At 43.4% G+C, this 23,171-nt stretch overlaps 3 protein-coding genes across 4 annotated transcripts; 2 read left to right on the top strand and 1 right to left on the bottom strand.

Annotated features, from left to right (window-relative positions):
* The first annotated feature begins 2,851 nt into the window (after positions 1-2,851).
* Positions 2,852-5,068, top strand: LOC105386232 (60S ribosomal protein L38-like). Its single transcript, XM_011556748.3, has 5 exons — positions 2,852-2,958; positions 3,119-3,147; positions 3,318-3,378; positions 4,074-4,196; positions 5,002-5,068. The coding sequence occupies exons 2-5, from the start codon at positions 3,145-3,147 to the stop codon at positions 5,025-5,027; spliced, it is 213 nt and encodes a 70-aa protein (XP_011555050.1). The 5' UTR covers positions 2,852-2,958; positions 3,119-3,144; the 3' UTR covers positions 5,028-5,068.
* A 1,462-nt stretch (positions 5,069-6,530) lies between these two features.
* LOC125489779 lies at positions 6,531-8,702 on the bottom strand. Its single transcript, XM_048626808.1, has 2 exons — positions 8,143-8,702; positions 6,531-7,347 (listed from the first exon to the last, which is right to left on the bottom strand). Exons 1-2 carry the CDS (start codon positions 8,474-8,476, stop codon positions 6,611-6,613), a joined length of 1,071 nt encoding a protein of 356 aa, XP_048482765.1. The 5' UTR covers positions 8,477-8,702; the 3' UTR covers positions 6,531-6,610.
* Positions 8,703-12,681: 3,979 nt separating this feature from the next.
* LOC119691562 (protein artichoke) lies at positions 12,682-22,296 on the top strand. 2 transcript variants are annotated; one of them, XM_038109310.2, is made up of 6 exons: positions 12,682-12,895; positions 17,471-17,686; positions 17,833-17,971; positions 18,057-18,167; positions 18,238-21,191; positions 21,353-22,296. In XM_038109310.2, the coding sequence occupies exons 2-6, from the start codon at positions 17,485-17,487 to the stop codon at positions 21,640-21,642; spliced, it is 3,696 nt and encodes a 1,231-aa protein (XP_037965238.2). In that variant the 5' UTR covers positions 12,682-12,895; positions 17,471-17,484; the 3' UTR covers positions 21,643-22,296. The 2 variants fall into 2 exon arrangements, with proteins under 2 accessions (XP_037965238.2, XP_048482997.1); XM_048627040.1 differs by lacking the exon at positions 12,682-12,895 and having other exon boundaries at positions 17,415-17,686.
* Positions 22,297-23,171: the final 875 nt, after the last annotated feature.

The following is a 23,171-nucleotide window of genomic DNA, read 5'->3' as shown; positions in this document are numbered from 1 at the left end:
AGAATTAGAATAAGAATTAAGAAAAGCAATATCAATAAGGTAGTGGTTTTCTTTACATATATATTTCTTGAGTACACACTTTGGTAAAATGGAACGTACTAGAGACGGGACACATCAAAGTCGACGTTCTGAAATCGATAAAATATTAGAATTTTTTACATTGTGTTATAGTAAGTAGGTATAGTATTTCTTACTTACTTTCTCATCAACAGCTTTAAAACAAACTATGATGTTTTTAATCAAAGTGCATATCTCTCTCATGCTGCCTCTCAGAATAATAACAATTTTAATATATTTTATTAATAATCTACCTTCATGTAGGTCTGTTTTTTGTCATTTTGTTTGTTATTTTGGTCAAAATGCCGAGAAAAACTGTTTTAAACTCGGAATGTCGTGAGTTTGTAATTCATTTGAGTTTGGTTGATAGAACAAAAAGAATTATATTACAGGACTGTGACTATTTGGCTCGGATAGATTGTTTGCAAGATGAACTGATAATCAATGTCGGTGTTTAATCTGACACATACAAATTGACCCGTACAAATATCGATAGGTACAAGTCGATAGAATTTTACTCTCGGACATCTTTAAAACTGCCAAACTCAAAACGTCATGAAAACGTCCCCCATATCATTGGTTCTGGAAAATGGTATAGATACCCATTGAGTATAAATGGTCTGGAGACGAAATCGACGGACGTTCCCCTCTGCCGGGGTAGTGGGAGTGGGCCAGAAAGGCCTACCGATTTATAAAAACTAGTTGCAGTCTCAATTTTCACTAGACTCAATCTAGTTGGCAAAGCGTTCGTTTCATTGAAAATTATTTGTCCACATACTAAAATGACATCTTCATTTCATAGAATATTCGGATTTCCGGATTTGTTCACAGATTTGATTGCCTTCGGTCATGGAATGAAATGAAATGAAATGAAATGAAATCGTTTATTTTTTTGACGTAGAATCTTAGAATTACTTGTCAAACGTCATAATCTACCACGGTTTATTGTTATAAGCCGTTGCCTAGCAACCAATGTCAAAAAAATGCATTAGTGATGTACCGGTTGGGAAGCGTCTGTAGTCGAGTTGGCTTCAGTGATCGCTGAGGTTGAGGGTGACCGATATCAAACGTTTTTTTTCGGGTCGATTCCGTGCTTCGGACGGCACGTTAAACCGTGGGTCCCTGTTGCTTCTTCTAAGTTAAGCCTAGTCAGAGGTCTTCGGGTAGCTTGAAAACATCTGACAGTCGGGTTGCCCACTTACCCGACAACTTCAGTGCATTGTACCTACTCATCAAAAACGGCGATACGGCTCGTGACCTATCACGTGGCTATAAAGGCTTCGCTTAGTATTCATTCATAATTTAACTAAATTAAAATTAGTATTTCCAATCCATGTTCTCGAATTCATCGATAACACTTATCGATAATAATAATTTTTACATCAATTGGCAAGAAAAATGAAGACACTGTGTTCATTATTAAATGTCACTTCATAAAACTCATAATGACATGTCAAATGGGACATAATCATAGTAAACGGTAAATTTTCCCCCCGCAAAAATTGGCAGACTTTTTTGGATCAAGAAAGATCGCTATGACGCTTCCCGAGGGTATAGTGCCACAATCTTATCTGTTCCGGTGGCGACGTCGCTGTCATGGAATCCAGTGATGCCATCGATTAAATTTTGCCTATTTCTGGTTTAAACGACAATGCATTTCTGCTATTACCTAATGTTATAATTTTAAACCAGAAATAGGCAAAATTTAATACATTCATGAGTACAGATAAATCAAAATATAGGGTCGATAGTAAATGAAAGTGGATATAATATATCAAACGACATTTGTTGTATGGAAAATTTGTCCACGGCGAACAGAAATAAAATTAGTTCTGATTATATTCTGTTTCTGATATAGGAGATTAAATCTAGATTACAATGATAATATATGTGGGTCGTGAGAAAAACGAGATAGATAGACTTAAAAAAAACTATTAATTAAGTATTATTTTTGAACACTTTATTTTACATTTTCTAAAGTAACAAGAAAAAAAAGCATACAATTAAAAGAAATTCAGACAGTGTGCAAAGGCTAATTCATCATCATCATCATCATCTCGACCCATCACGTCCCCACTGCTGGGGCACGGGTCTCCTTCCAAAGGCTAATTGCTAAAAAGCAATTTCTTTCAGCCAACTCTGGATAAGTTGGGAAAACAATGACATGTCATAAATCATCATTATTTCGTCTAAAATCGCAGCAGGTGCGCGAAATTCTTCTTGGTATATTGCCTAAGATTTAAAGTATCATGTCACGTCCTCACACCTGTAACCAAAGAAAAATAAAGATTATAAATGTACTTTTCATCACGAGTACCACGACCCATCCCGTCCCCACTGCTGGGGCACGGGCCTCTCGGAAAAATATTTCATAAAATTACATGGAGTATATATGGGTAAAATTATTCGTCATATTTGGCAACACTAACCTGTAGCCGCTGCAACTCGTTCTTCCAATTTTTCAAAGGGAATTAAAGGCGCCTGAATACGTTATTCTTCCTGCATAAAAGCCAATATATATAGTACTACTTTTCTTGCATCACATTACAGCGTTTTTGGCAGTATTTCACCCAGAAAATCACAAAACAAATTAAATAACGTAGCGTCAGCCTCTTCGCAGAAATTGACAACTCAAATAACGCACAGAGTATGAAATTACGTTTGACAATGACGTCTCGTTGTTGCACATTTTGACCACCGGAACAGATAAGATTGTGGCACTATACACCTGAGTCCGCGTTGTTCTATGTAGATACCTTTAAGTCGCGGCTGACAGCCGCGTCCCCAAGTGTGTCGGCACCTTTACTACTTTAGTAAAAAAAAACTGTCAGTGTTGTCGGTCTGTCATAGCTTAATGTCAGTGTCATTTTTTGACAAGTTCTCTTTTACGAAGTTTGACAGGTACGAAATGTTGAAATTTCTATTTTCCTAATTTAAATCCGATAAAATCATAGCAATTACGAAAATAATTTGTGATACATAAAGCTAACTTTAAAGCTTGCAGCTTCACTTTGATACAGTGTATAATATTTGATTAATATAGTGATTATTTTCATTTCAGTGCTGCATCTTCGTATCGGCTTGAACATGGTAAGGAATCTGTTTATTTTGGTTTACAACCTCGTTTTTTAATGTATCGTTGCTATTTTATCATTAACGTATTGTTTATTTCATCTTAGGACAGTTTATTTTGTAGTTTATCCCTGTTTTTACTGAAAACCTGGATTACTTAAAATAAAGTTGCTATTGTTCTGTTTCAGCCACGGGAAATCAAAGACATTAAGGACTTCCTCCTCAAAGCCCGCAGGAAAGACGCTAAATGTGAGTATTTACCGTGTTTTAAAGTGATATCATAAGTGAAATGATTTGTTTACCTGAGGATCTGATGTTCGTGACAACCAAGATTGGCTGGTCATTTGGTCATACCCTTACAAGTACTTGATGACTACCGCACCTGATTATGTTGCTACCTAAGAACCTGGTTTCTGTGAGAGAAGATGTAGATGTAGATTTAAGAGTTAAATACTTAAAAATACATCATTATAGATCGTTTCACTTAATAAGGCATCTGTCAAAACCCTTATTACATTCGAATAAGAGTAGTTTTTGTTTGTAAGTGTCAGATGTCTTAGATGAAACCCTGTATAATGTGCACAGATGATTCTATTCTCTGTGGGGGTCTAAGTGCCTGCATCTGGCTCTCTCGAGTGGAACCTTTGTGCATATCCCCAAGGTCTAAACTGCCTTCCTAAGCTTGGACCATTTCCCACCACGCTGGTCCACTGCAGGTTGGTGGGTTCACATAATTATCTAGATGTGCTAAATCCAGATATGCAGGTTTCCTCGCGATGTTTTCCTTCACCGTAAGAGCGATGGTATACATTGTACTAAAAGAACTCATTGGTACATGTCATGAGCCGGGATTTGAACCCGCATCTCTTCCGTGAGACGCGGGCGCCTACCCGACTGAGCTACCACCGCACAGATGATTAAAGACACTGTATTTCCTGTTTCAGCCGTGAAGATAAAGAAGAACCCTGAGAATGTGAAGTTCAAGGTGCGGTGCTCGCGCTTCCTGTACACACTCGTCATCACCGACAAGGAGAAGGCGGAGAAGCTCAAGCAGAGCTTGCCTCCAGGTCTGTCTTTTGAATTGGCTTTTATGATAACACATCTATATTATTATATTCTCAGATGATGTTCCTACATAAACACATTCCATTGCCTTAGCAAACTTCTTGGCTAGATTTGAGTAGTGATCAGAATATTATCATATCCATGCACACATTGATGAGTAACTAAGCCATGTTCCATGTTTCCATTGATATCTATGTATTTGTCCTTATGTGTATTTGATAATATTTGTTGTTTAGTTTTGATTTATGTAGATTTTATAGGGACTGTTGTAACTTGTGAGGCACAGAGTTAGTATGCAGACTGTTTTCAATATGCCAATAAAAAATCACACGAATAGTACCTACTAATACAATACCTACTGCAAAGTTACGTCAAATTACACGAAATTTATAGTGTGCAAGAAAAAAAAAGTTTGATTATTTAGTATGAAATCTATAGAATTTAATTTGCAACCATTATTTACCACAAAATTGTTTTTGTTTTCACAGAGGATAGGTAGTTGTTGGTGTATTGCACTTACATTACGTCTGAATCCTTATTGTATGGAATGGAGAATCTCATAATTTTCAACTCCTTCTGTTTCTTTTGCTACTATTTGCTTTATTGACTGAAACAGTCTGGCACTAACTGGTTTGACTTGGTAGGTGTGGTCGCGTTGCTTTTGCGAACCACTACCACAAATACACACCATAACAGTAGTAATGACTCAGCCCTAACACATCTAGACTGAGTTTCTGTGCAAGTTAGCGTCAACCTTCAACCATAAACAAGCCTTTTAACCTAATCAGAAATATTTGTTTGTTGCAGGTCTCCAGGTGAAGGAAGTGAAGTGATGTGACGACTAGTTGTAACTAAATAAAAACAGAAAACACCATACCTTCTTTTATTTCTAAAGGTACCTACTACCTAGATAACATGAACTACCCATGGGTGAAAGCCCCTGCTACATAGGTTGGTGGAAGATCGCACTAACCGGTCGCTTCCGCGTCTGTCTATCTCAGTCTATCTACATGTAGTGTGTATTTCAACGGTATTTAAATACAAAATAGATGGAGTGTCAGTACAAAATAACGTCTCGACAAATAACACCCCACTTCTACCACTGAGCTCGTTAGAGCCACCCGACACCAACACCGCACCGTCTCGCCTCTTATGGTTAGTATGCTTTAACTTGTATGGGTACCAATGGGTACGCGCTTGCATAGACTAGAATATGCGCGCTTGCTACACCAACCACGTAGTATCACCGCATCGCCTCAGTTGCATGCCCTCCGCTTGCGGACGGCAGGTCGGGTATTCCAATCGATAAAAACATGCTGCTCGCACGCTTGCTTTGCGTTAAATGCGTTCACGTGAGGACGTAGCCTACGACGTAAGCGATGTGCCGCTCCCTTCATTCATTACTAGGCTTTTTTTCAAACGAGGCCACAGAGTACATTATTTAAACGAGGCGGTCTCCAGTCGTAGACCACGCGGCGTCTAGTACTGGTTGACCGCGCGACGTGCTTGTCCCGCGTGCGTGATGGAATCCGCACAGTATTACAACCACTCTGAATAGTTGTATGAAAATAACACTTGTGGTGTGGGTGTCACGCGTGCGTGATGAAATCCGCATCATATTAAAAACTTTAAACACGTTTTAAAAAAATGTATGTGGGACAAGTGAGTAAGTAACTAATGGAACTCAAAAATAAGACTTCTTTATTTACTCCCACATATTATGATTTAAAGCAATCGTAATTAGGTAGTTAATATCAATAATTATACTTAATTATAAAAAAATCTAATTATTGCTGTCTAATAAAATCTACTTGTAACTTCAAATATAATATAATAATCACGACAGTACTTCTTTCTAATACAATAATCATAATTTTAAATCAAGGATATTTAAGTGCCTGATAAAATAATAAAGGCAAATAGTTGCAGCGTATTCACTCAACAGTACTGGGAGGCAAGTGTTTGAAATTTAAGTATTAACTACATCCCCCTCTACCAAAGCATACACATATAGCAATAATCGTAATCGTATTTTTTATAATTTAACAATAAATGGATTATTAGACGACCGAATGGCGTAGTGGTTAGTGACCCTGACTACTTTTTTTTTTTTTTTTTTTAATTTTATTCATCAAAAACTTACGACTATTTTTAACAATTTGTTTCGCCAAACTGGTAACAGTTTGTTGGCGGTACGCTCTTATCATTAAATTATATAAACCTATAATATATGCATGCAAGTGTACTACTAACTAGCTACTACAACATAAGCAAGAAACTACATTACATTATTATGTCTGCAGATGTCGTACCGGTAATGCTATAGCACCACACAATACGCATCCTCAATCATACTGCTTACAAAAAACAAACTAACTTAGCTACTTACAGAAATAATTACTTAATTGTACATTACCTAAATTAGGAGAGATTTGAGGTGTTTTTTAATTGTGCCTAGACATAGTTTATTTTCACTGAGTAAAATAGGGTATTTATTGCATATTTTAGGAATTAAGTATTCTCTAGTTCTCTCACCATAATAATTTATAGATGATGGCTGTGACAGTTTACCTTTAGCTCTCGACCTAGTGAAGTGACTGTGTGATAGTGGTACTTTATAATCCTTACTATAATATGATTCTAAGGCGAGCAGATATTTAACTTTATTGTGAACAGGTAAGATTTTACAAATATTAAATAATTGATAATAGTCACTTTTACATTTGTCTTTGGTTTTTTTGTCTGTTAGGTATTTTATTAGCCTTAATTGAACTTGTTTGATTTGGTCCAAATATGTTTTAAATGTCAGTCCATAGCAGCCCAGCCCATAGCTCATTAATGAATCTGCCAGTGCATAATACACAACATACAGGGTGTGTTTGTTCAGAATTCTGTTCAAATAGTAAAATTTTCCTAAGATAGACCTGAGTCTATTGCAAACCTCATTAACATGTAATTTCCAATTAAAATTCTGATCAATCAACAGTCCTAAATATTTGAAGCTATTTACCAATTCCAGTTTATTACATTTACATGCTATTTTATTATTGTGAAAGCACTCGTAGCTATGGCCTAAAATTTTAATTTCCGAATTACAAGTGTTTTTAGCCTGTTTATTGTGGGGTGAATAAATACGCATGCATTTAGTTTTACCTAGCTGCCAGCCTACTTGACGGAGCTACACAAATAAAAGACACAAAAAATAGCAATATCTGCTTCTACACAGACAGTATGGCTATTTTATGTGCCTTAGGCAGAACTGTAACAAAATCTAAATTAATTTTAGAATGTCACAGAACACTGGAAAACCTAAGCATTTCAAATAATGTAACAGTACAATGGATTAAAAGTCATAAAGACAACATAGGAAATTGCGAGGCTGACCGACTAGCAAGAATGGGATCAAATACCCTACCAATAGGGCCAGAACCATTTATTAGTTTGTCATCAAAGGCAATAAGGCAATGTCTCACCGATAAAACACTATCTGAACACAATCAGGAGTGGAAAAATCGTGTAGATTGCAGACAAACTAAAGCGTTTATTGTAGCACACAACCATAAACTTACACGCTACTTACTCAACCTGTCCCGTAGTAATATATCATTAATGGTAGGATTAATAACAGGACATTGTTGCGTGAATAAACACTTATATACCATAGGTAACTCAACTAGTCCCTTATGTAGGACATGTAAGGAAGTAGATGAGACGGTTGAACATATTCTGTTAGCTTGTCCACCTACTACAGAAACAAGATTATCTATTCTTGGACCAACAGAGCGCCTACCTCAGCTATTACAACACCCAGGCCTGCTACTCCAGTTTACTCGGGAGCTAGGCTGGCTGAGCTGAAATCAAGGGGATATGTACAAAGGTTCCACTCGAGAGAGCCACGTACAGGAACTTCACCCCCTATGAGAATAGAATAGAATAGAATAGTTTTACCTAAGTTTAAAATTATTCCATTGTCGTGAGCCCACTTAGAAATATTTTCGAAATCACCCTGAACATTGCGCACCATGTCTGCCATATTTTTACCGGCGTACAACAGGCACATGTCGTCAGCATACATATAGACCTTACAGTTTTGCACCACATTAGACACACTATTGACATGCATAATGTAGCCGACTGGGCCATACACTGAGCCCGTTGGTACACCCAAGCTAACGGGAGCCTCCTCACCAGCGGTCCCAGCAATCACGGTGCGCAGGGTCCTGTTCGTGAGGTAGCTACGAAACCATTGGTTGGTGGGGCCGCTGATGCCGCATTCATCCATGGCCTGCAACAGCTGCTCGTGGCCAAGTGTGTCAAATGCTTTCTTATAGTCTATAAAAACTGCAAGTAACTGCTTCCTATTGTTAAGGCTATTGTTTACGTAGTTAGTAAATTGAGCTAAAGCGGTTGCTGTGCTACGGCCTTTTCTGAATCCGTGTTGAGTATCCGATAATATATTATTACATTCCAAGAAGGCACTTATCTGATCAATCACGACCTATTCCATAATTTTATTTATTACTGATAGTATTGCGATAGGCCTATAATTGGAATAATCCAGATGATTGCCTTGCTTGTAAATTGGTCTTATTATAGATTTTTTTAATTTATCAGGGTAGGTACCCTTTGACATACACATATGAATAAATTTAGCCAGTACTTTACTTAATGGTGTTTTTACATACTTTATATCTTTTACCCTAATTTGATCCTCACCTGGGGCTTTCTCGCAACACAGTTTGTCTATAATTCTCTCGACTTTGTAAGGACTTACTTTTATAAATCTGAAAGATTTATCACTTTTTTTAACATAAGAATTCCGGTCCAAAAATTTTAAATTACAATCATGTTTTATACTTTGTATTTCTTGGGTAAATGTGTTAGAAAAATTACTACAAATATTTTTAACATTGTCGGTTTTACCTAAGTATTTCATTACTACATTATCCAAATTACTCTTACATCTCCCTAGCCACTTATTTATATTAGACCATATTTTACGAAAATCACCATCACATTTCTTTATCTCACTTTGCATAAATTTATTTCTAGCTATATTTATACATTTATTAATTTTGTTCCGGTATCTAGTGTAATCTAATCGGCGAATCATGTTTGAAGGTTCTTTTTTCCATAATCTAAATAGCTCATCCCGCCGCTCAATCATCCTATTTAACTGTTTGTTTATCCAGGGTTGAGTATATCTTTTATTATGTAATTTAACTTCAACGGTACATTCCTTGTATATATTCCCAAACAAAAGGCAAATCTTTTCGTATAAAACTAAGGGGCAATCTATTGACAACATTTCGGACCAGTTTATAAGCTGTAATTTTTCTTTGACTAAGTGATTTGATATCGCGTACCTGATTGGGGTCGTCGCATTACCATTCGGGTCATCTTCGCTCGGCACGAGATCCAGTCTAGCCCCCACCATGTGGTGGTCGGACAGCTTGCAGGTGAGCATGTGTGTGTGCGTGAGCCGCGCGTTGCGCCGGCGCACCCACACATGGTCGATGCATGACGTCTCCAACACCCCGTCGACGATCGCTTCGCGAGTTACCTCTGTTGTAGGTATTCCGCATTGTAAGCCGTGTTCACACATAATGTTTTTGTATTTTATTATAATTTTGTTCGACTTGTCGCCCAGCATATCTAGGTTGGTATCACCTATTAATATTATATCATCATTCTTTGATGTTTTCTTCAGTAGAATTTTAATTTCTTCTAAAAACCGCAACTTATTTGTTCTAGGTGGTCTATATATAGATATAATATGCAATATATTCTTATTTATTATTAATTTTCCGTGTAATGTTTCTGAAGCTGACGTTTCAATAATCTCAGCAGTAAAATTTAAGCTATCTTTTGCATAAATCAGCACCCCTCCTCCTTTCTGGTTTTGCCTTGTATTCTCGTGTAGTGTATAACCCGTAATCTGATAAAAGCATAGTTCTTCCCTCTTAATGTTTACTTCAGATAATATAATAATATCTATTTTCTCATTGCATTGATTCAACATAGTAAGCAGCTGGTTAAATTGTTTCCTTAGTGACCTGATATTTAAGTGTACTACATCTAATTCTTTTTGCTTAATCTTAATACTATTGCTCCATACAGCTATATCATCGTATCTATTATACTGTATATCGCTGTCTATATCTTGTATACTGGTGAATTTTTAATAGCAGGGTAATCGTGTAGTGTGTACGCGCGCTAATTGCGCTTTATTCAGACTTCTCGGATCTTTCTTTTAAAGCCGTTAGAACAAATTTTATGTCCTCTTCGCATCTTATATTGTAAATCTTTTTTTCCAATTCATTCTTTTTAACCAGTATATTAGTGTTTTGTATCCATATAAAGTTAAATTGTGGCTTGAGCTGTGTTTTAGCCGACCAAAATAACTGCCTCTTGTACTTAGTGAGATCTTCGTTGATAAATACATTTTGCTTACTGCCATTACCGTATATCTTATCATTATTCAAACGTACTTTTCTTTGCTTGATCCATATGTCCCTCGCCGTTTTAGACCGTAGTGTTACGATCACCGGCCGCGGGCGATTTTGCTTCTCACCGACCTTTTCTGATCCTACCCGCTTTACCTCCTCAATGTCCTTCGGATTAAGGTTTAGTTTCTCGGCAATGTTTGAGATCACTAATGGTAGGTTTTCATTATCCTGCTTCTCCAGCCCAACTATTTCAACATTTCTTTCTTTCTCCTTCTGCTCCATCTGTTCGACCCGTTCTTCAAGGGCTTTGTTATATTTTTCAAGGTATACCTGCTTTCTTTCCAAAGCTGTGACTTTCTTTTCTGTAGTTTCTTTGAATTCTACAAGTTCTTGGTACCTTTCTGAATAGAAATCGACAATTCCTGTCAGCTCTTGCAGCTTATCCTCAATTTTGAAAACAATCTCGAGCTTTTTATTAACCTCCTGTAGAAGATTCTCGACGGTGAGCTTGCTGGGGTCCACATCAATTTTTGATGGTTGTGGAGTCCCGTCCTTTTTTGCGCAATCGTCGCATGTTTCTTTTTGTGCAACTCTTTTGCCGCACCTTTTATGAAAAACACCTTCACAAGCACCTTTGCACCGTACAATATCATCCTTTGTTGTCGACAAAAATAATTTACACCTTTTACATTGCACCATTTTAACAATTTATCACGTGAAGTAAATTCTCAATATCAGCTCGGTAGAATAACTTATTACAATAACCGCGTCCGCACTCCGAGCGCTTTCGAGTACTGAGCCGATGGTCCCGGGTTCGATTCCCGGCTGGGGCAGATTTATTTGTATAAACACAGATATTTGTTCTCGGGTCTTGGATGTGCCCGTAAAATGGCAATATGCCCGCCCCCTATTACATTGAGACATTTTGGACTAACATAACGCTCTGGCGAAAAGTGGGTGCAGCAATGCACCTCTGCCTACCCCGCAAGGGAGTACGTTAGTACAAGGCGTGGGTGTCTGTTTGTTTTTGTTTTATTACATAATATCTCCACTAATTTTCGTAGCAATCGGTACTCAAATGGCGGAGAACGAGCCAGGACAGACGAATGGACGGACAGACATGACGAAACTATAAGGGTTCCTAGTAGACATACGGAACCCTAAAAAGGTACATAACATGCAAACAAACGGAAAATGGGATCACTATTAATAGGTAATACATACAGAAAAACAAACAAGAAAACTACAAAGGCTCGTTTTTTACGGAACCCTATATAACTGTTTGAGAAGAGTAGGTATAGTTACCGTGTTTTAGTAAATGCGCCGCGAGTACGCCGGACCGCGGGCGGCGCGCGACGCGATGGTATCGCACAGTTATTAATTGTAGCACATTAGCTCCACTTTCATTTATTCTATTTCCGAAGCAGATTACAGAAGGGAAAATATTTCGGAGGAACAAAAACACGTTCACAGATAAGCGGAAACTAAATTGAATGCTAAACTGATCTAAGTTTAGATTAAGCCAGCACGCGACGGCCGCCGCCTGCCGTGCGCGCTGCAACGGTGCGGATGCGGGTACCAATTCGAGCTATTTAAAAAAATAAACGTTTAGGTTTTCGAGAGAATGTACCTGTGCTTTATATTTTTTTATTTATGAAATAAAAAAATATGAATCTTGAAATGGAGTGGCCGCAGACCGCTGTCCGCTGCACCGGGCACGCCGCGCCTGTCCCTTTAGAAGTCCAGCTGCAATCCTCCTCTCTTTTATACCCCATACAAATGATTTCTGAAAATGACTAAAATATTCCATAAATAGTCATCGTCAAAAAAATATTCGTAGGTGTCATCCTTACGGAGTTATAGCTATAGTTAACTGTAGTAGTTCGGATGATATGTGGAGTGGAGCCTCCAGCTATAATCCTTACCATCCCATAGCAAAAAATCCGAAAGTATGATGATACCTATAATAACCAAGACCCGAGAACAAATGTTAAGTATAAACTTTTTTTTTAACACTTTCTGGAATTTTTAGATTCCAGACATGGCACGGCGCGCCGGCTCGCGGGTCGCCGCGCGGCAGTCGTCGCGCCGCCACCGCCGCCGCCGCGTGCTACGAGCTACGAGGTGCTACGCCGTAGCTACGTAGCGACACTAGAAATGTCCGCGAACTGTGAACCGCCGCGTGATACTTTATTCGCGATAGTTAGTGTTATATGTTATTTGTTCAAGTGGAAATAAATTTTATTTGAAACGTAAGTAGCTAAAGTGATTGTTTAGTAACAGATATGGGTATATAAAATAAATTTATGTCCCTCAAACTTTGGCCGAATATAAAAAGTTCAGTTAGTAAGATAGCAAAGTTCGACAGTAGGTAGATCAGTTTTACGTTCAATGTTCAATGTTTTCTTTGGGATAGTTGGGATTAAATTACTTACGGAGTTCCCGATTTTCATAAACACATACAATCTTAAAAAATAAGAAACCTTGAGTTCTTATTAAAAAAATAAGTTTTTGATAGTTAGAACTTGAGCTTCATTGTATAATATCTGGGTTGGGTATCGAAACGTTTTTTTAACATTGTTTAAAGTGATCATGTTCTTTCTGTTGATATAAGAAATGGATAACATTTTTTTTACCCAATATTATTATTTGTTTATCGGATTAGATGATTATAAAAATGGAGGATCCGTGTTTTTTATTCATTGTACTTAAGTACTTGTATTTCACCCATATGTTTTGTGTACAAATAAAGAATATCTTATAACCAATATATGTATAGGTAAATTAACTTTTAAGTACCTTACAAATGAAGCCATAAACTCAAAACTCAAACTCAAACTCAAAATTTTTTATTCATCGTACAAATATAAAATTTTCTGATGAACGTCAATTTTTACAAATTACTCTACATTACATAACATTTCACCCATATTTTTTAACGTCAACGTTCATAATTTTCAAACGGGAAATAGGTTCCATAAAAATCTTTGGTCTTTAATATACCTAAATAACATCATACTTAATTATATTTTTGGGGCCTATATAACTTTTTTGTAATGTTGATTGCGATGTTTGCTGTGCGGCCCCGACCGGGATACAGCAGGAAGCGATATTGCAAAGTAAATTCTTGAAAGAATAGTGAGAGTTCAGCTAAAATCCGTAGTTTGTTAAGAACACATAACAGTTTTCATAGACATTAAATATTTTCTTTATAGTTGAGGTTTTAGAACACCTTTAAAGTTCATTTAATCATTGCAATACTCACCAAAGCGAGTATGGGTAAGTTGATATAAATGTAAAATTGTACATAACGATATATGCCGTATATCCTTGTCATAATATTAACAACGAAACAACTCAGAATGAAACCAAAGTTGTTATGATGAGTTTGATGAGCCTGGTAGAGAATAAATATATTCACAAGAGCCATTCTCTTGTAACTGAGCCCGACTTCAATTACGAAAACTCATAAAATCTAAACAATAATAAACGTTTTGTTTTGTTACTTTAGCCTCTATCACCAGGCAGTAAGAGCCACAGGGATGAATGTTTGATGTGCGGTTGAAAGACACAATTAATTTTAAATTAAATGAGGTAACTCGTCGTTAAACATCATATCTGAAGGTGACACGCGGCGGCGGCCGCGCTGCTATGTACCTACCTTTATATATTGTGATATCAATGTAACAAGCAGTAATCGCTAACTACAATCTATCTAACCCAAGGAAAAAAGTACTTCTCCAACGAGAACATCTAAGTACATGTCATATATCAATGCCGAAATTCCGCTAAATTATACATGTCAATATTAGGTAAAAACATGGGGAAAACGGAATATGCATGTGCTTCAAATAAAGATAAAATATACTATTTTTATAAACTTTGCGGGTTTCAAGCTGTAATGTTTTATTTTGATATTTTGCATCTGTATGTTTGTTTCTGTAAAAAAATGATTTCGTAAATTACCTTAGTTAAAAGAGCTACATAATTTGTTAATTTAAAGGATGATGGGCGTTTTGGTCCTTATGTTCAATCAAGATGAGTCATACATCGTTAGATAACTCTTTTCAATGAACAAAAAATACTATGACGACAAAACCGCAAGTACCTATGTACGTTTTCCGATTGCGTACTAAATTAGCACACTTGCGGCCCAGGATTTAACTTCGTACGTATGTACACAGACAGGTAGTCCTGTGGGCTGCATCTGGCCACTATTGGTATATGTTGTCGTGCTCTGTCAGACGTCGGCTTACGTAGCTTCTACTGAAGCAGCCTAGCATACCGCAACTTGCTACGTAACCATGCACGCTATTATTGTGCATGCTGATGTAGGATTTAGCGATTACTGATGATTGTCGATACACAACAGATTGCGCTGTCGACCGCACGCCGACGTTTATCATTAATTGCGACACATTGTGCCGGCGAGCCGAGACCGGGCTGCGGGCAGGTGGCGGGCGCTGCACACACGGGTCAGCGCGGCCCGTGCCGCACACGCCCGGGTGCCCCGCGGGGCTCGCCGTGTGCCGTGTCGTCGTGTGACATACAGTACATTGTCGTGTAACAGCGGAGCAGCCGCCTGCATCATAAATTTCCCTAATGAGTTGATTTTCTTGACTTAGATTACCTAGGTACTTGTAGTATAATTTCTATAGTAAAAGTGAAGTTATTTCATTTCTCATTCTTTTCGTTGTATAACTATACTCAAAATAGATAAGTATTTAACTTCATTATAAATCAAAATACACAGTCCACTCTTATTTCTGTTCAAGGCATCACCACTTAAGTAAATCTCTGGCGGAAGGCTACTTACTATTACTACTTGTATTATTACTACTTGTATTAGTTATCTATCATTCTGTGCTACGACTGTCTGTAGCTGTCGCTCCGCCCGCCGCGTCGTGGCCGCAGCCTAAAATCCAAAACAAAGTTTAAGAAGTGGTACAAGTGTTATTTTATAATCGCAAAGAATCCTACTTACCTAAACATCTACAGATAAGTTAAGCATAAGAAGTCAATGAAAAAAATTATCATGAAACATAATTTGTGTTTATTGAACAGAATAAAAGTGCAGAATCATTTCAATTCGCTTTTATAGTGGAATTAAAAATTATTCATAAGTGGGTAATGAAAGCTTCAGCGAGGGCGAGCGCCTTCCGGCGGCGCCTTCTTAACATAATCACATCGCGACGAATGTAAATTGAGTCAATTTTATAAAATTCATTTCGCTTTTACGCATTGTCATTTGCGCTTCATGTGCCGAGCGCGCGATGTGATCGCTCCGACACCGGTTAGCATAAGATAAGTGTATAAATACTGTAGCCAACTACTGAATTATCATAACGGTGTAGTCGTTAGTGACCCTGACCACAGAATAATAACTGACCCCTAACCATATTTAGAAAGAAGACCAACAAATGATACACTCTTGTAACATGCATCTACACTTAATAATCGAATACAGTTATGACAAAGTTTTCACTTATGGTTCACTAAATTATTGGTACTTACGTAGATTTATAACAAAGATACATTGTAAGAAAACATCGAAACTAAACTAAAGTAAGCTTTTTTATTTGAGTTTAGTAACTAAGTACCTACTAATAACACAATATATAAAAAATACATTTGAAGTGCTTTAAGCGTTAAGACCGCCATTTGTGCATATGTGTTAGATTAAGTTTTTTGTTCGTCCATGTTTTTGTGTACAAATAAAGAATTTCTATCTATCTATCTACACCTAGGTACTTTAATATAAAAATAAAGTTAAATGTAATGTTGGTGTTTATCTATATTTAATATATATAAAGTGATAGGTCACGTATAAAAAAAAAAAAAACTATACACTGACTCATTACGAAATCTCACTAACAAGTGCGAGGAGTCTGAAATTTTGCATGAGAGTTCTAAAGTTAAAAAATAGTAGGGTTTGCAAATTTGGAAGGAACGTATTTTGCTTTTATATATCAGCTGTCGGGCAGAACCCATATCACAGGCTCTGCCTAGCTTTGTATCGGATATCCGTATGTCAGATGTCCTCACATATCATTTATTCATAACTATCAAGAATATTGTAACGATAATTATTATCTATTCAAGATTCAAGATATATTTATTTGCATAAACACAGGTTAGTTACATTCATCTTATGTATAGGTTAGGACATGCCATGCTTTGCCATGAGGCGTACAAATAGAGAGGAGGCGTCATAGTCATAATTTTATACATTTTACACTAATTAATTATAAATTGACGACCGAATGGCGTAGTGGTTAGTGACTCTGACTACTGAGCCGATGGTCCCGGGTTCGATTCCCGGCCGGGGCAGATATTTGTTTAAACACAGATATTTGTTCTCGGGTCTTGGATGTGCCCGTAAAATGGCAATAGGCCCGCCCCCTATTACATTGGGACTAACATACACTCTGGCGAAAAGTGGGTGCAGCAATGCACCTCTGCCTACCCCGCAAGGGAGTACATTAGTACAAGGCGTGAGTGCGTGTGTGTGTAATTATAAATTAAGAATTAATTACAGTTTTACATTTTTAATTAAGTTAGGTTTCAATTGTTTCAATTATGTCAAAATTATATAAAACACCAATTATCAAAAACAATTAGGTAAATAAATTAAAAAAACATATAATAATAATAATAAGTACCTAGATACCTAACTATTATCAGACCTGCCAGCATACATAAATTTATCATTAGAGATTGTCTGTGAAAAACTCGTTTAGATTATAATAGTTATCTACAAAGGTAATATTTAGCTGCGGTACCTAAGTAGGTGAGACAGGTAGGTGAGACACGACGTGTGATTGCAGCCGCCCGCGGCCCGATGTCGCGAGTGGCCGCCGTGCTGCTGCTGGTGCTGGCGGGCGCCGCGCCCTCGCCCCCCGCGCCCCCCGCGCCCCCCGAGCCGCCCGACCCCGCCGCCGTCGCGCCGCCGCCGCCCCGCTGTCGCCTCGCTCCTCTGTGTCTTTGTCCCAAAGACCACTTCATCTGCAACGACGTGCCCTTTCACATCTTCCCAGAGTCAGGTCAGTCAACTTCCGAAAAAAATATTGTTCACTTTTGTGATTACATTTGGTCGATGCAGTGGCCATTTTAGCGATTGCTAGATGAGCGCTACTGGTTAATGTTTAGTTTGTATGTGGTGTGGTGAGTGTGTGGGTGTGTGTTGCAGCGGCGGTGGGCGGCGCGCGGCACGTGTCGCTGGCGGGCGCGGCGCTGGGCGCGCTGCGCGAGGGCGCGCTGGCCGCCCCGCTGCGCACGCTGCTGCTGCACGCCTGCCGCCTGCACGCGCTCGACCCGCGCGCGCTGCTGTGAGTACATCTGCCCAGCTAACATCTTACATCATAATTTGTTTACATGATTCTACATTCCGTGTACTTATTTGAATCCTCGCAGCTCGATGTCGGAGTCGCTGGCGTCGCTGGACCTCGGCTACAACGAGCTGTCGACACTGCCGCTGGACGCCCTGCGCCCACTGCGCGCGCTCAACTGGCTCAACCTGCAGAAGTTAGTAGCTCCAGATAACGATAGTGCGGTTCTCCTCGGGAGATAGTGAGCTGACCGGTCCCTTTTACAGCAACCACATCGGCGAGCTGCCGGTGGACGCGGAGTGGGGTGCGCTCGGGGACTCGCTGACGTCACTGTCGCTCAGCAACAACGAGCTGGCGGTGCTGCACGGCGGCGCGCTGGCGGGGCTGCGGCGTCTCGCGCGCCTCGAGCTGGAGGGCAACCGCCTGCGCGCGCTGCAGCCGGGCGCGCTGCCACCCAGCCTCACTGCGCTGCTGCTGGCCGGCAACCTGCTGCCCGGCGCGCCGCCCGACCCGCTGCCGCGCCTGCAGCTGCTGCAGCTGCGGGACAACATGCTGCACGCGCCACGCGCGCCGCCGCCCGCGCCGCTGCCGCGCCTGCACACGCTGGACCTCAGCTACAACCAGCTGTCAGCGGCGGCGCTGGAGCAGCTGCTGCAGACGGCGCACGCGCGGCGCCTCGTGCTGGACCTCAACGAGCTGCAGGAGCTGCCGGCGCGCGTGTTCCGGCCGCCGCTGGAGCGCCTGTCCGCGGCGCACAACCGCCTGCGCGCGCTGCCCGCGGCCGGCCTGCTGCGTGCGCGTCGTGAGCTGCAGCAGCTGGAGCTGGACCACAACCTGCTGGCCGCGCTGCCGCCCGAGCTGCGCGAGCTGGAGCACTGCCGGCACCTGTCCGTGGCCTACAACCAGCTGACGGAGCTGGGCGCGCTGCCCCCGCACCTGCAGTCGCTGGGCGCCGCCGGCAATCTGCTGGCGCGCTGGCCGGCGGCGCTGGCGGGGCTGGAGCCGGGCTCGCTGCGCCGGCTGGACCTCGGCTACAACCGCCTGGCCGAGCTGCTGCCGGAGTACTGGGGGCCGTGGAGCACCGCCCTGGACACGCTGGACCTGCGCGGGAACCGCCTGGCCGCGCTGGCCGCCGGCGCGCTGCCGGACACGCTGCCGCTGCGAGAGCTGCTGCTCGGGTTCAACGACCTGTACCTGGTGGACGCGGGCGCGCTGCCCTCTGCGCTGCGCGTGCTGGAGCTGTCGTCGGCGCTGCTGGGCGGCGCGCTGCCCGCCGGCGCCGCGCTGGCCGCGCTGCAGGGGCTGGCGCTGGACAACAACAACGTTCACCACGTGACGGGGCGTGACTTGGCCGCGTTTGCGTCACTCGAGTTCCTCAACCTCGACTTCAACAAGATCGTGCGGTTCCCGAGCGAGTGGTCGGCGGGCGGCGCGGCGGTCCCGCGGCTGCGCGAGCTGCGCCTCGCCTACAACTACGTGAGCCACGTGGAGCCCGCCTTCCTGCGCCAGCTGCCCGCGCTGCGGCGCCTGGACCTGGCGCACAACCACCTGCGCGCGCTGGCGGGCGGCGCGCTGGCCGGCCTGCCCGCGCTGCAGCACGCGCGGCTGTGCGGCAACCAGCTGGCGAGCCTGGCGCCCGCCGCGCTGCGGGACTTGCCGCGCTTGCAGCTGCTCGAGCTGCAGGAGAACCGGCTGCAGGAGCTGTCGGCCGCCAGCCTGCAGGGCGTCGGTGACGTCGCTTCCGGGCTGGTACTTAACGTGAGCCACAACCTGCTGAGCGCGCTGCGTGGGGGCGGGGGCGCGCTGCCCGTGCACGTGCTGGACCTCAGCCACAACCGTCTGGAGGAGACCAGCGAGGAGTTCTTCTCCAGCGTGGCGGCGAGCGTGCGGCGCGTGGACCTGGCGCACAACCAGCTGCGGCGGCTCGAGCACGCGGCGCTGGGCGCGCTGCCGCGGCTGGAGGTGCTGCTGCTGCGACACAACAACATCAGTGTGATGCGGCGCCGCGCGCTGCTGGCGCTGCCCGCGCTGGCCGAGCTGGACGTGGCACACAACCAGCTGCGCGCACTGCCGCCCGCGCTGCTCAGCGGCTCCACACAGCTGCGGAGGCTGCTGCTCAACAATAACATGCTACGCTCGCTGCCGCGGGACGCCCTGGCCGGCGCGCCCGTGGAGCACCTGGACCTGAGCGACAACCTGCTGGCGGTGTTCCCGGGCGGCGCACTGGGCGGCGCGGGCGCCTCGCTGCGGCGGCTGGAGCTGGGCGGCAACCGCCTCGAGCACCTGGACGCTGCCATGTTCGGCGAGCTGTCGGCGCTGCGGGAGCTGGGCCTCGCGCGCAACGCGCTGTCCGTGCTGCCCGACAACACGTTCGCCTCGCTGGCCCGCCTGCGCCGCCTCGACCTCGCGCATAACGCACTCAAGACCAACTTTAAGGAGTTATTCCACAATTTGCCGGAGCTGCGGCACCTGGTATTGGCGGGATGTGGGCTGCGCACGCTGCCGCGCCTGCCGCTCGAGCAGCTCACGCACCTGGAGCTGGCGGACAACCGCGTGGCGGCGTGGCGCGAGGCGGACGCGCGCCCGCTGGCGGCGCTGCGCGTGCTGGGGCTGGCGCGCAACGAGCTGGGCGCCCTGCGCGCCGCCATGTGGGCCCCGCTGGCGCGCCTCGTGCAACTGGACCTGGGGGGCAACCCACTGGGCGCGCTCGGGGCCGCCGACCTGCAGCCGCTGGACAAGCTGCAGCGCCTGCGCCTGGCGCACCTGCGGCAGCTGGACGCGGTGAGCCCGCTCGTGCTGGCGCCGCTGCTGGCGCTGCGCTCGCTGGAGCTGGACGTGCCGGCGGGCGGCGCGCTGCCGGGCGTGCTGCTGGCCGCGGCGCCGCACGTGGAGGCGCTGACGCTGTGGATGCGCGACGAGGAGCTGGCGGGGCAGCTGGCGGGGCTGCGCGCGCCCAAGCTGCGCGTGCTGGAGGTGCGCGGCGCGGCGCTGCAGCGCGTGGCGGCGGGCGCGCTGGCGGCGCTGGGCGGGCAGCGCGCGCTGGCGCTGCGGCTGGCAGGCACGCGCGTGGCGGCGCTGCCGGCGGGGCTGGCGCGCCCGCTGCTGGCCGTGCCGCACCTGGCGCTGGACCTCAGCGACAACGCGCTGGTGGACCTGGCGCCCGCCGCGCTCTACGACAACCTCACCGACTGGAACCGCCGCGCCACCAACCTGCTGCCCGGTAAGTCAAATGACTTAATAATTCATTATTTTTAGCAGATGTTATTTTAGAGTAGGTTAGCGCACATTAAACTGCATGTCTTTCACTTATAAGTTTAGGTTAGTTTTAGTTTATATGATGATTGCCACAATACATACAATGAGACATGCGTGGGTGTGCAGGTGGGCTGGTGGTGTCGGGCAACGCGCTGCGCTGCGGCTGCGCAGTGGCGTGGCTGGGCGGCTGGCTGCGGCGCTGGGCGGCGGAGGCGGGCGCGGCACGGGGCGCGGGTGGCGCGGCGGTGGCGGGCTGGTGCTGGCGGGGGGCGCAGCGCGTGCCGCTGCTGGAGCTGCAGGCGGACGCCGCCGAGTGCGCCGCCAGCGCGCTGTCGAGCCGCGCGCCCCAACGCCTCCCCCCGCCCCGGGCCGCCCAGCTGCTGCTGACGCTGCTGTTGCACCGCGCTCTCAGATAGTGATGACATTTGTGACTAGCGAATAGTGAACAGTGAACAGTGATTTACTTTATGAGTGATTCGTGTCGGCAGCATTTTAAATAAGCCTTTTAAACAAAGACTTTTTAGATCGAGTTCGGTGAGGGGTCCCGTCGACAAAACCTGTTTCAAACGATTTACTTAATAATTATTATTATTGATTTCTATCTACAGGCATAGAATAATGATACTACTGTACTTGCTACAGGTTTGTAACAATAGCTTAATTAGCCGCCCAAGGAAGCGAACGTACTGACAAATACAGGAAATTATTCGTGTAAGCGAATTTCGGCATAGTTTTACATCCTATTTTTGCTTCCTTGGTCGGCCTAATTTACTTCTATGACAGTATCATATTTTATCTTTTTTGTGCCAAAGGTGTATCTGACAGTGACACTGTATGTTTTTTAAGTGCAAGTTGTAAAGTTTCAATTATTATTGCCGGGGCCCTGATTTATGAACTTAGTTCTTATGTACTTCGTTAAACTTTACAAAATTACCCCCCCGTATTCATAAAATTAACAAATTAATGGTGAAGCCTTCTTGTTTCGACTCTTTATAATCGGAAAGACTAGCGGTCTTATTCATAAAAAAACCTTAAAGTAGGTTTACTGAGCTCAATAGTTACGGAACACATTAAGCCTATTTGAGGTTTCGTAAAAATCTCTATTCATAATAGTTCCGTAAACCTTCAATAACTATAGTGATGCTAATAGATTTCACAGACCAAACATTTTGACATTTACCCTATTAAGTTGCCGGTCCAACGAAACCATAAACAAAAATAGCGAAAACTTTCATTCATTTATCAATCTCTTTTATCTATGTTAGCCACGGCGCGGCACTTAAAAAAGTTTACGTTGGCTTAAAGGCGCAGTGGCCAAGCCAAAACCCACAAAAAAATAATTAAATTTTTACGTTACCATGGCAACTTATTTTCAGCAAATATTAACTCACAACAAATGTCAAATCGTCAATAAAGCAGAACAGCTGTTGACCGGCCGCCATGTTTTTGTACAATAGGAGGTTTACGGAAGGTGTACAGTAGGGTCCAGCCAACTTCAGCATATCAAGGTTTTACGAATCAGTTGGAGAGTTCTTTAGCGCTATTGATCGTTTATGAATAAAGTTTTTTTGACATTTGCTTATAGCAGGTCTATAGGTCTCCCGTAACTTTTTATGAATAAGACCGTAGATTTGTACAATTTTGTACTCGATACTACACAAATTACGTTGTCTCTATGTCAAAATCTTGTTGACGTAACTTAAGTTTTATAAATACGGGGTGTAATTGGATTTCATTCGAGCTGTGCTCATTACAACGAATTGTATGACGGGAGGCAGCACTGCTGCAGCTGGCTGCGAGCCCGCAGTCAACGACCTACTTGTCTACCGAGACGCCCGCAGTGTCGACACGGGCGCCGGCACTGATCGTGGTCGTGTGACGTTGTTGAAACGAACTGGTGCACTGTGCACAGACACTGAGGATCTTGTTAAGGACGTGATTTTTA

Source organism: Plutella xylostella, chromosome 17 (genome assembly GCF_932276165.1).
Source record: "Plutella xylostella chromosome 17, ilPluXylo3.1, whole genome shotgun sequence".
Lineage (NCBI taxonomy): Eukaryota > Metazoa > Arthropoda > Insecta > Lepidoptera > Plutellidae > Plutella > Plutella xylostella.
This window is presented reverse-complemented; position numbering and strand designations above follow the sequence as displayed.

Bases quoted from the DNA above. Each gene is read 5' to 3' on its own strand.
- LOC105386232 (XM_011556748.3), top strand. The intron at 3,379-4,073 runs GTGAGTATTTAC...TTCCTGTTTCAG, and splicing joins CCGCAGGAAAGACGCTAAAT to CCGTGAAGATAAAGAAGAAC. The intron at 4,197-5,001 runs GTCTGTCTTTTG...TGTTTGTTGCAG, and splicing joins CAAGCAGAGCTTGCCTCCAG to GTCTCCAGGTGAAGGAAGTG.
- LOC125489779 (XM_048626808.1), bottom strand. From the start codon at position 8,476: ATGGATGAATGCGGCATCAGCGGCCCCACCAACCAATGGTTTCGTAGC. The intron at 7,348-8,142 runs GTAAAACTATTC...GCTGGCAGCTAG, and splicing joins TGGAATAATTTTAAACTTAG to GTAAAACTAAATGCATGCGT.
- LOC119691562 (XM_038109310.2), top strand. From the start codon at position 17,485: ATGTCGCGAGTGGCCGCCGTGCTGCTGCTGGTGCTGGCGGGCGCCGCG. The intron at 17,687-17,832 runs GTCAGTCAACTT...TGTGTGTTGCAG, and splicing joins TCACATCTTCCCAGAGTCAG to CGGCGGTGGGCGGCGCGCGG. The intron at 17,972-18,056 runs GTGAGTACATCT...GAATCCTCGCAG, and splicing joins CTCGACCCGCGCGCGCTGCT to CTCGATGTCGGAGTCGCTGG.